Consider the following 13,152-nt stretch of genomic DNA (forward strand, 5'->3'; position numbering starts at 1 on the left):
TCTGTATTCCATTTACACATCTGACACAATCCCTCCCAATCCACACACGTTTTGCATCCATTTTATACACCTCTCCCCTCCTTCTTCATCTCCTCCTCCTCCTCCTCCCTCACTTGAACTCTCGTTTCCTCCATACAGTTCTCTCTTCTCTTTTCCTTCTTTCTTTCTCCTCATTCTTTTCATACATCTCTTCCTACACCATCTCGTCCCTCCGCCCAGTTCAGTCTCCTCTTCCTCTCCCTCTTTTCTTCTTTCCTTTTCATCTTCTCTCTTCTTACACCCTTTCACGTCTCTTCACCCAGTTTTTTTCCTCCCTTCCCCTCCCTTTTTTCTTCTCTTTCCCTCCCATCTTCTCTTTACTTACACTCTCTCGTCTCTCAGTACATTTTTCGCTTTCATTTCTCCTTTCTTCTTCCACTTCCGCCCTTTTTCCTTCCATTCTTCCTTCTTTCCTTTTCTTTCTCACGTTTACAACCTTTTTTTCTTTTTTTACCTTCCTTCTTTCTCCCATCTTCTCTCCTCTTTCACCCTCTTACCTCTTCACTCATTTCTCTCCACCCTTTCCATCTCTTCTTTCTTCTTCTCCTTCCGTCTCCCTTTTACACCCAGTTCTCTCCTCCCTCTCCTCTTCCTTCTTTCCGCTCTTTATTCCAAAATTCTCTCTTCTTACACCTCTCCGTTTCTTCACCAAGTTCTCTCCTCCCTTTCCCTTCATTCCTTTTTCCTCTTTCTCTCCCATCTTTTTTCTTCTTACAGTCTCTCCCGTCCCTTCACTCAGTTCTCTCCCCTATTCCCCTCCCTTCTTTCCCCGTTTTTCCTCTTTTCTTCATACACCCACTCGTCTCTTGTGGCAGTTCTCTTCTTTCTTTCCTTCCTTTCTTTCTCTTATTTTCCTATCTTCTCTCTTCTTACATTCTCTAATATCACCTGTCTTCCCTTCCTTTCTCCTCTTTTTTTCCCAATCTCTCTCTCCTTATACCCTTCCATCTCTTCACCCACTTCTCTTTTCCTTTTCCTTCCCTTCTATCTTCTCTTCTCCCATCTCTTTTCTTACACCCAGTTCTCACCTCCCTTCCTTCACCCCTGCCTTCTTTCCTCTCTTCTTCCATCTCTCATCTCTCTTCTTACACGCAGATCTCTTCTCCCTTCCCCTCTTCTTTCTCTTCGTTTGCCCCCAGCTTCTCTCTTCTTACACCCTCTCCTGTCTCTTCCGCGAGTTCTCTCCTCTCTTCCCTCTTCTGTACGAGTGGTCAGCAGGATCGAGTGGGAACCCTTATCTTTATCGCCTCTCCGAAATGAACTTCAAAGGTCCGAGACTTGGGACACGAAATATGCACCCAGAGATAAGATTAGGGAGGCGAAGCGAAAGAAGAGATAGAGCAAAGGAGAAGTAGAGGAAGAGAAAGAAGGAGAGAGATAGAGACGCAGAGAGAAAAAGCCACTTAAGAATGTTACCGTAGAGTGGAAGGATTCACTTACCGATGATTTACGGAAATTAATAAAAAGTGAAAGGTAAATTGCAGGTGTGATTAGTGAGATTGAGTAAAGAAAGGACTGAGAGAGAGAGAGAGAGAGAGAGAGAGAGAGAGAGAGAGAGAGAGAGAGAGAGAGAGAGAGAGAGAGAGAGAGAGAGAGAGAGAGAGAGCAGACAGGGAAAGACAGACAGAAACAGACACATGAATGGACAAACAGACAGACAGAACAGACAGACAGAAAGACAGACACAGAGATGGACTGACTAATAGACATAGAGTAACTAATGTAACGTGTGAATAGTGCAAATTGGTGGTTAGATTAACATAATAAAATACACATTAGAGGTAAAAGAACAATCTAGGTAGTCATGTAACAGTTTTTTTTTTTTTCCTGCTTACAAAACTATATTCTTGAACTATATTCCTGCGAAGAGAAAATACGTTCCTTTCCTTTTATAAATGGAGGAATATGAATTATTTGTTGTAAATGATACTGACTGATAGAAAGAAAACTGCAGATCATGCTTCCTAAACTCGGAAGCAAAGATGTATTTTCACGATGTGGATGAAACGTAGTAGCTGATATGAATATCTCTTATTGAAAAAAAAAGATACACTTACTATACAGGGTCCATACAGTGAATAATAAAATGTATACCCTTACAACACAGACTTCTGGGGACAGAAATATTTCATTGAAATACCAAAACAATGAATAAAACAATACTTTTACGATCTTATAACGCGTGAATTACTTTAGAACGAAGGAACACATCGAATCTTCACATAAACCGAAACACATGAGTTGCACATTCGTGGTTAGAAGTCAAGTAACCACTGTCATTCGCTGTGTTTTGTGCTTCCCCTCAACCTTAGGTTCTCTGAGCTGCTAACAGATTCTTAAGAAAACCTAACAGTTCATAAAATTCTTAGCAGATTACAGAACTCGGATTGAATGAAAACTTCTAACACATAAGAAGAGGAAGGTGTGTTGCTCCACTTTGCTCCACGATTACACTTCACATAATTCAATATTATGCACATGACTAACAGTAGAAATAGAGACACTCATGAATGCTACAACCTACAAATCGAGTCGCAAGACAATCGAAGTGAACTTTTCCTATAAAATAAACTGTTATCGACAAACAGTGACATATGAATGGCATTAATAAAAAAGCTCAGTGATTAATTCAGCAAGGCCGGGATAGAAGGGCGTTGAGGGCGCGAGTGGGAGGACATGCCGAAGGATAGATGGGAAGAAAGTGAGGTGAGTGTCCGTGTAAAGGTAACGGGGGAAGTGAGGTAAGGTCGGTAAGGCAAAGGTGAGGCGTTAAGATTGGGGAGGAAACGGTGGTGAAACAGGAAACGCTGGAGAGGAAATGTGAGTAAGCGAAAGTGACTGACAAAGGATAAGGAAGTGAAGATCAGAAAGGAAAAGTGAATGAAGAAATCTGAGTAGTGGATAGTGATATGAGGAAGTAAACAGTAAGAAACGTGGGTAAGTAAAAGAGAGTGATGAAAATAGACATGAACGGAAGATAGGGAAACAAAAAAAAGTCGAGAATAATGAATGCCAAACTAAGTGAATATTGATGAGTAAGGAAAGAAGCGAAAGAAGTGAAGTGAAGTAAGCGCAAAACGGAGAAGAGTTTGAGGAGAGTGGAATAAAGAATAATCATTGTCGTCATCGGTGCAGGTTTTCATCATCATCATTGTCATTAATGTTCTAGCTACTGTTACTATTATTATCACCATCGTCATTATCATTGTAGCAATTGTCACCATCACTATCATTATCGTTATTAACATCACTGTCGTCATCATTATAGCTACTGTCACCATCATTACCACTGTCATTATTGTTCCTGGTACAGTTAATGCTATTATTACCACCGTCTTGTCGTTGTAATTACTTTCACCACCACTATCATCGTCATCACTAGCTACTATCATCATCATTGTCATCATTGCTGTAGCTACTGTCACCGTCATCGTCTTCCTAGTCATCATCATCGTCACCGTCACTGTCACTGTCGCCATGGAACCATATTTTGAAACACTTCTGCGCTAGATCCCGACTACTTTCAAAAGGCTCTACTTGAGGTTACACGGGATTTTTAACAATATTCTTACGGTTCTAATAACAGAACAAGATTTCTACAACATTAACAGAAAAAACACTCTTAGGAACCCGGCTAATCATCTCTGTAGCCTTTGGAAATCGTCGTGATGAGAGAGCAAAGCGTTTCAGAATACGGGCCTCTGTGTCGTCATTGTGGTGGTATCTTGGAGGCGCCCCACAGCACAGCCTCGCCTCAGACCCTCTCGTGATACAGCGGCAGTCAGACACAGCACGTAAAATAAAGATAACACTGCAACTATCACTACCCTTACCAACTCCTCCTCATCCTCCTCTTCCTCCTGTTCCTCCTCCTCTTGTTCCTCCTCCTCCTCCTCTACGCCATTACCACCAAGTGTTGCTCTTCTTCTCTCGTCTGCCCTTTCTCTTGTTTGCCTCGCTCTTCCTCGGTTCATGCTCTCTCTCTCTCTCTCTCTCTCTCTCTCTCTCTCTCTCTCTCTCTCTCTCTCTCTCTCTCTCTCTCTCCTTTTTCTTTTTTTCTTCTTCTTCTTTAATGTTTCCTCCTCCTCCTCCTCCTCCTCTTCGTCCTCCTGCTCTTTCTACGCTCTTCATAAGATCCCACTGACTACTACCACCACCACCACCATCACCATCTCCTTCTCCCCCTCCTCCTTACAGATCGACTTCGAGGGGCGAGGGAACAGTGTTGAAAGGGTCTGGCTTGCCAATTAAGTGTTTTGAGTTTTGCATTGCATATTAGGGATTATTGGAGTGGTGATTATCTCTTTTCCCTCTATTTCTTTTTCTTTTTTCTACTTTTTTCCTCCTTCTTCTCTCTTCTTCTTCCCTCCGTGTTCCAGACACCTCAATTTTCTCCCCGGGTATTTTTCTTCGCTCTTCCTCATTTTGCTGTCGTTACAGATCCCGTTCTCCATTTTCCTCAGCATTTTTATCGTAACTTAAGCCAAATTGCCCTTACTCGTCGTTTTAAAGGTTTGGGGGAATTTCCATGTCTTGCTGAGCATTAAAGAAGATTAATTTTATTCCCTTTTTTTCGTTTCACTTATTGGGGGAGTCAAGACGACATTGGTTTTGTAATTGTGTAAGAAAAGTGATTGGAGTGATTGGAGTGTCATTTCAGCTCCATACTATAGAAAAAAAATAATAAAACAAAGCATAAAAAAAGCGGCTTTAACATCTATAACATACCAAACCACAAACCAACCCCAAGAACACTTACCGATTTGTTAACTATTGCTTCTCTTTGCAGGAAGGAGAAAGAAAGGACAGACAGAGGGAGCGAGGGAAAGAGAGACAGAGAGGAAAAGCACACGTAAAGCAAGGAGCTGAGGCTGAGCGGGAATGGTGCGCTATGAATTCCTGACATTGGTGGTGGTGGCCGTGACGGCTTTAGTGCACTGCCACCACGGTGAGTATAGAGCCAAGGGGACCCGAGTGTATCTAGAAGAGACTCTTATTCTTATATGTCTGAACTCTTTATCTCGACTACTTTAAATGGATGTGGTGGATGTTATTAATTTTGAGGTTTGAGCGATTCTAGTGATAAAGTCTCTATTCGATGTTGTTTGATTGTATGATTCTAGTAATAATGGTTGCGGGAATTTTTTTAAGACTATGATTTTTAAGACTTTTTTTTTGTTTAAGACCGTATTATTTTTTTAAAGACTGCATGATTCTAGTAATTTTTTTTTTTTTTTTTTTGAGATTTGTGTGATTCTTGATGATGCCTGGAAGTAATGTTTTTTTTTTTTCACATGATTCTAGTGATAATGGCTGGAAGTGACGTTATATGAGAATTGTATAATTCTAATATTAATGGTTGTAATGGATGCTATTAATTTTGAAATGTGTATAGTTCTAGTGATACTGGCTGGAAGGAACGCTGCGTGAGATTTGTGACTAGTAAAAATGTCTGGAATGGATGTTACTTTAAGTCTGTATTATTCTCGTCATAATGGTTGGAATGGATGTTATTTGAAATTTGTATGATTCTAGAGATAATGCCAGGAAGGAATGCTGATCCAAGTTTGTATGATTCTATGGCTGGAATGGATATGACGTGAGATGCGTATGATTCCAGTGATAGCTTAACAAGGATTCTTCACCTTATATGAAAAAAAGAAAACAACATCTATGAGGACCGGACTAGAAATCTTTGTGACCTTTGAAAAATACCAAAAGTTTTTCAGAGTACTACCTAATGTAGATTTGGCACATGCTATAGTTTAGTATGTTGAAAGGCAATGCGAGTGAGTGTTGACATATATGTAAGTGTGGATATGCATGAAAAGACTTTACAGGCTAGAACCATAAGGAACAGGACCATGCAAGTAGGGACTATAAAGGACAAGAACGAACAGAAAGAACGTGCAAAAAGAACGTGAAAATAAGACCATGAAAGACAAGACCATACATAAAAGACCAGCAGAGAATTCATATATATAAAAAGTTCATACAGAGAGACCATACATTACAAAACAGTTATATACAGAAGGAACCTACATAGCAGAACCGTACAAAATAGGAAGATATAAGATAGGACCATAAAAAGGGAATATAGGACATCATACAGTAGAACTATACGTGATGGTATCATACAGAGACATTACAGAAGAGATCCATACAAGACAGGAACATATAGACAAAAGCTGGAACTATACATATGAGTTTAAGACCATACATACGTGGCTTTAAAACTACAATAAAGACTTCAAAACAATACGAGGGTAAATATAAATGAATGTTTGACTATTATACATAGATGGCTTTAGATATAAGTAGTCATGGACAGAAGTCGAGTATCTTGACCCACTCACTTCCTCTGTGTCTACTATTTTTTTTTTTTTAGTTTTCATCTTTCTAACTGTCAGCAGATCAGTGGAATTCATTAAGATTAAGGGAAACATGAGATACAGTGGAAATTAATACAAAAGTCTGTTTGTCTTACCAGGACTGTACATGTTCAGTAAATGTAAGCATGTGGAGAAGCCTTGAGGTGCATACCGGCATACTCCCTGAGTGCGGAGGAGACACGCAGTGCATGACAATTACGTGATAATGAGGGTAAGATCAGGTGGACCGCGTTTGCGCCCAAGTGTTTGTCAGACACGACGCGCGTAATATGATTACACACACACACACACACACACACACACACAGAATACTCCTGTCGTTTCCTGACTGATACATAATTATTATGAGGGACACAGACAAGCATATTTTTTTTAAACCACAAGAAATCTCAGATTAATGTGAAGTGTTTCCTGTTGGCAGCAATAGTTATCAAACTACATATTGTGCCATATTATTTAATGTACGTTTTATGTGCAACTTTTCTTTTTGCTTACACCTCAGGCTTCTCAAGATTACAAATTAATTTCATGGACAGGCACTGCCGTTTCTACCCACCAATCTCTCTCTCTCTCTCTCTCTCTCTCTCTCTCTCTCTCTCTCTCTCTCTCTCTCTCTCTCTCTCTCTCTCTCTCTATCTATCTCTCTCTCTCTCCTAAACTCAAACAGTATCATCTTCATCGTCATCATCATTATCATCACCATCATCATCATCACGACCATCATCACCATCATCACCACCTGCAACACCACCACCAATGAAACGACTCAACACCGTCACCACCTCTTACCGTCTCCATTTATCTTCCCACAAGCAATATAACTTAACACCAAGCTACAGTGAATCCATCTCCATCATCACATCCTCCCTCGAGTTCTCCAATAACAAGTCTAGGGAAATAACTCACCCAACAAGAGTTCTCGTACTCACCTTAGTTTTCTGATGCTCATTCTTGATTCTATTAGGCGTGTAATACGAATCATGTCGAGAGATGTGTATTTCCATGACGAGGGTCGCACTTAATACAAATGAATGAAGCAGTGAAACAGAGATAAGACAGCAAATATTTAATTATCCTAGGGCCCACAAGCTTAACACCATATCGTGTATACATCTTACAACCTTTCCTTTCAAACTTTCCTTACAACCTTTCCTTACAACCAAACAATCAAACGTCCTCTTCCTTCATTTACAATCTTATGTGTTAGATAAACTGGTCAAGTAAAAGGGGGGAAGAAAAACGGAGGAGGGAAATTCTCGCTCAACTCGCCACTCACATAAGTAAAGTGAAAAAGAATAAGAAAAAGTTAACTAATTTAGTTCCAGACACGTCCTCACACTCCTCTTCAGAAATAGTTCGTCTTAGGATGGAAGAAAAACATAAAGAGTTCCAGAGTTTGCTTGTGCCCTCTTCTTCATCCACAAAATAATGTTCAAGACCCTAAAACTACTGAATTCCCTCAAATGTTTACGTAATCAAACTCTCTCATTCTTCACATTCCACCCAATCACCCTCACGTCACGTCTTGCATTCTCTTCACTCTCAAGTCTTGCATTATCTCTTTACCCTCAGTCTCTTCACCCCCACGTCTTGCAATATCTCTTCACCCTCACGTCGTACATTCTCTTTTCACTTCACTCTCTTCATCCCTGCCTCACGTCTCGCATTCTCCTGACCCCCAAAAGAATGCCGCACCCGGACCGGTCAGGAGGGTCGCTGCGTCAGCATAAGACAGTGCCCCGAGATGCAGGCGTTACTGCAAAGCATCACGAGCAACGGAGCGCAGTCAGGCTCCATGCAGTGGCTACGAGAGTAAGTGTGAAGGAGATGACGGTGATGGATGCGTGTGGTGATTACCCTGGTGGTGGATGGCAAGGGATAACAGTGATGGATGACTGTAGTGGATGATGACAGATGAGAGTGGAAGAAAACGCTGGTGTGTGGATGAATGGAGCAATCGGATATATAGCAAAAAATAAATAAATAAATAAACAAATAAATAAAAAGAGTAATGGTATATATCTTTTTTTTTTCTTTTAGTGCAGTAAAATGTCAGACTTGTTTGTGTGTGTCTGAATCTAAAAGTTGTGAGACAGTACACTCAACAGTTCTTTTTGTTTGTTTTGTATTTTATTTCCTACTTCAACAGGCATCATATTTTATTTAGTTATTTATTTTTTTTTTAGTTCATTTACCTTCCCTAGTATCCATTCCATTCTCGTATCTTTTATCAATTTTCTTCCTCTTTCCCTCTTTCACTAACCCTCCTCCCTTTCCACGATTTATTTAATTATCTCCTCTTCTTTCTCCTCCCTCCCTTCCTTACTGTCCTTTCATCAGTCATCTCTCTTACATCTTCTTTTCTCCCGTTTCCCTTCCTTCCTAATTCTATGTTTTCCGCTTTCTGTATTCCCTCTGCCTCCTCCTCCTTCCCCCCCCCATCTTCCACCCCTTCCCCTCTGGCTCGTCCACTACCACTCCCCCGGCTCCTTTTCTTCTTCTTCTTCTTCTTCTTCTTCTTCTTCTTCTTCTTCTTCTTCTTTTTCTTCTTCTTTTTCTTTTTTTCCTTCTTCTCTTTCTCCTCCTCCTCCTCCTCCTCCTCCCAAGGCCAGCAGGTGAGGAAGCTGAAGAGGCTTATTATAGTCTATTACCTCCCTCGTTTATATGTTTCGTGGGGCGGGGATCATCAGACCAGGAGAGATGGATGGCGCCTTTCACATGCACTGTCCCCGTCCAGAAATACAGAAGGAGACATCGATATATATATATATATATATATATATATATATATATATATATATATATATATATATATATATATATATATATATATATATATATATAAAGCTGAGTAGCAAATAAATAAAAAGTTGTTCTTAGTCAATCAGTTGCTGGGCGGAGAAGTGACGCGCCCGCCCGCACACACACACACACATACACACACACACACACACACACACACACACGTACACACACACACACACACACACACACACACCACACACACACACACACACACACACACACACACACACACACACACACACAGCAAAAATATACATGTGAGTGGTGAAGGCTGTTGCGATCGAAGGGGAAGGAGGAAATCTGATCTGATAATTAAATGTGAGGCAGGGAAAAAGCGAGGCTCCTATAGGAAAATAGAGAAGTAAAAAAAAAAAAGGAAAGAGGAAGGAGGAAAAGAATAAGAAAGTTAAAGTATGAGGAAAGAAGGAAGAAAAAGGAAAAGGGTATGTTTATGGAGGACAATGGTGGAAATATAACAGAAATAGAAAACGTATGGAGACATGATGGTGATAAGAACTGACTGGTGCGTTATTAATGAAGAAAGAATGTGACGAAGTTGATAGGCCGCAAGAGTGATACGAGTGGAGAATACCGATGCATGATAAGTGTGTCCTTTACTGAAGTGCGTCCATCTGCCTGTATATTTAATGAAGTGCGTCTGTCTGCATGTATGTTTGTCTGCCTCTCCCCCCCCATCTCTCTCTCTCTCTCTCTCTCTCTCTCTCTCTCTCTCTCTCTCTCTCTCTCTCTCTCTCTCTCTCTCTCTCTCTCTCTCTCTCTCAACGTTACTTTACAATAGGATGTCATGACCCGAACCAACTTGCCTCAAAACGACCTTGGCATGCTTCAGGCTGGATCTTATTTGGGATTGTAAACACTAGGTATACTCTTCGTAGTAAGAAGTAAGTGCTCTTCACTCTTCTACTATTATGTTTTCAACTTGCTTGCTTCTGTTTATTTAACAGCTCCGTGTGTGACTTCCAGGACGAGACTCCAAAAGTCTGCTGCAAATACCGGCACAGCCTGGTAAGAAACAATCCTTTACTTTACACTAACTGCAACGTGTTGTTTAACATAGATGTTTGGTTCATGTTTTGGCTTTGCGAATTCTTTGACTTTTAGATCAGAGGGAATATATTTTTCAAGAGTCTGTTAATTTGATACACCTGAGTTTTAGATATCGTACTACGTCCCAAACGCTGTTATTCTCTTACCTCTTTTAAATTCAGTGATTCATTATCGCATGTACTACTTAGTTTTGTTTCTTTCTAATGTTTGATGCGAAAATTATATGTAGACAGCAAAGGCTAGGCTTACCTAAGGGTCACGACCAGTGCTTCCTCATCCATTTCGGCGGGGCAGTTGACTGCTACACTAATAAGGCTCTTACCACTTCTCTGTATTTCTACATTTAAGATATTTTCAATCAATTTTTTTTTATTTACAAAAATATCGAGGGGAAAAAATTAAGTCATATTATCAATCTTAAAAAAAAAAAAAAAAAAAAAAAAATATATATATATATATATATATATATATATATATATATATATATATATATATATATATATATATATATATATATATATATATATATATATATATATATATATATATATATATATATATATTTTAAGTGTGTGTGTGTGTGTGTGTGTGTGTGTGTGTGTGTGTGTTTATATATATATATATATATATATATATATATATATATATATATATATATATATATATATATATATATATATATATATATATATATATATATATATATATATATATATATATATATATATATATATATATATATATATATATATATAAACACACACACACACACACACACACACACACACACACACACTTAAAATTTACATATTCATCCGTGTGACTGGCGACCGGCGCCAGTGAAGATGTGGTGCGTTTAGACATTTACATCAGTGTAAGGCAAGGGTTACTGATAAAATCAGAAAAAAAAAATATCTACAATATAAAGAAAAAAAAAAATGAAGTAGAAAGAACATTCTGAGAGAATCTGACAAAATTTGTGAAAATGTCTACAACACACACACGCAAAAAAAAAAAAAAAAAAAAAAAAGAAAAAGAAAAGAAAGAAAGAACATTCTGAGAGGGTCTCATCTGCCCGCCGGAAGGAATTGGAAAGCACAGGCGCGGCTTATAGCTGGGCCCGGTATGCGGCGGTTATAGTTAGTTTTGCTAATGACACTGTAAAGATCATTATTTTCTTAACGAGCTGGATATCTCACTTCTACTTACAAACAATTACGCTAACTAAATCTTAATCCCCTACTTTCCTCTTTCTCTTTCTTTCCCACAAGGCGTCACGAGGGGCGTCGCTGCTGCCTACTGACTGCGGCAGGACAGTATTGGTGGATCGCATCGTGGGGGGCGTGGACGCCTCGCTCTTCTCATGGCCCTGGATCGCACTGCTCAATGGCCGCAGTGAGTAAAAATTGAAGTTCCTCATACCATAAAAGTTTTCACGCGCAGTGCGCAATTTCATGCGCAATTTGAGTTTTTTCAGTGCAGTGTGGCGAAAGAAATTTACTTAGTCATTTTTCGATCATATAGTGATAGCTAAATTTTGAATGAAATAAGATGCTTCAGCTTTGTTCGCGAAAATTATACGTCCTTTCTTTCCAATGTGACGTATTTGAAAGACGAGGAGACAAGGAAAAATTGACTACTTGTTCTTGATTGAAAGTGTGAATCATGGAGATGCAAAGGTCGCCATGAAAAACAAAGAAAACTATGCACAACCATAAGAACGATACAATAATGAAAAAAAAAAAAATAAAAATAAATAAATACACGTTAGCATAAATATTGTTACAAAATATTATGTTTTTCTTTATTTTACTTTTTCTTCCAGTCCTCTAATCACATTAGTTCTATGAATGATTTATGCAGTACACCTAGCACACAATCCTAACACAAGACAAATATTGTTGCACTTTATATATATATATATATATATATATATATATATATATATATATATATATATATATATATATATATATATATATATATATATATATATATATATATATATATATATATATATATATATATATATATATATATATATATATATATATATATATATATATATATATATATATATTTCAGGACCTACAAAATCGGCAACCATGTCCTCCTTTCTTTCTCATCTTCCCAATATAAAAGTAATGTTAGTCAATCAAAACTATACGCTTAGTAAACGTTTTCTTTTCGTTTTCTGCCTTATTCGTTTTCTTGTCATCATAAGAATCGTTCTCTTCCCCCTCTTATTATTACATTTCCAGAACTATTTAGTGCTGTATACACGACAACAGCGTATCAGTCAGTCAATAACTCAATCCCCTTGTTCCTCCTCCCCGGCAGACACTCGCGGTAACTTCTGGATATGTGGTGGTGTGCTCATCTCAGACCGGTACGTCCTCACTGCAGCTCACTGCGTCCACGGCTCTTCCAGATATTTGCTGTAAGTTGACGTGTGTGTGTGTGTGTGTGTAAGTGTGTGTGTGTGTGTGTGTGTGTGTGTGTGTGTGTGTGTGTGTGTGTGTGTGTGTGTGTGTGTGTGTATGCTTGATAAACATGTGGTGTATTATCCAATTTAATCTAACTTTACTACATGCTAAAGCAAAAGTAGGAGCAACCACAATAACAATTACAATGATAACTACTAGGTATTCTATTGTTGGTTCTATAATCATCCTTTCTGCTTTCTGCTGGTTTCCCTCCGTCCCCCTCCTCCTCCTTCTCCTCCACGTCACCCACCTTTTCTTACAAAAACAAACTGTAGGCAGAAATATGGTGGGAACACAAGCACATAAAAGAAACAGGAAAATATCACAAAATTTAACCATAATTTGGAGAGAGAGAGAGAGAG

At 38.8% G+C, this 13,152-nt stretch overlaps 1 protein-coding gene across 1 annotated transcript in view; it reads left to right on the top strand.

Moving 5' to 3' along the window:
* Positions 1–13,152, top strand: part of LOC135112710 (CLIP domain-containing serine protease HP8-like) — a 53,450-nt gene that overhangs the window by 21,546 nt on the left and 18,752 nt on the right. Inside the window, exons 2-6 of the mRNA XM_064027434.1 lie at positions 4,829–4,987; positions 8,117–8,243; positions 10,202–10,262; positions 11,576–11,699; positions 12,645–12,744. Coding sequence (XP_063883504.1) covers positions 4,921–4,987; positions 8,117–8,243; positions 10,202–10,262; positions 11,576–11,699; positions 12,645–12,744 — 479 coding nt within the window. The 5' untranslated portion in view covers positions 4,829–4,920. The remainder of the gene's footprint in view (positions 1–4,828; positions 4,988–8,116; positions 8,244–10,201; positions 10,263–11,575; positions 11,700–12,644; positions 12,745–13,152) is intronic.

The sequence above is a fragment of the Scylla paramamosain genome, chromosome 2 (assembly GCF_035594125.1).
Source record: "Scylla paramamosain isolate STU-SP2022 chromosome 2, ASM3559412v1, whole genome shotgun sequence".
NCBI classification, from domain to species: domain Eukaryota; kingdom Metazoa; phylum Arthropoda; class Malacostraca; order Decapoda; family Portunidae; genus Scylla; species Scylla paramamosain.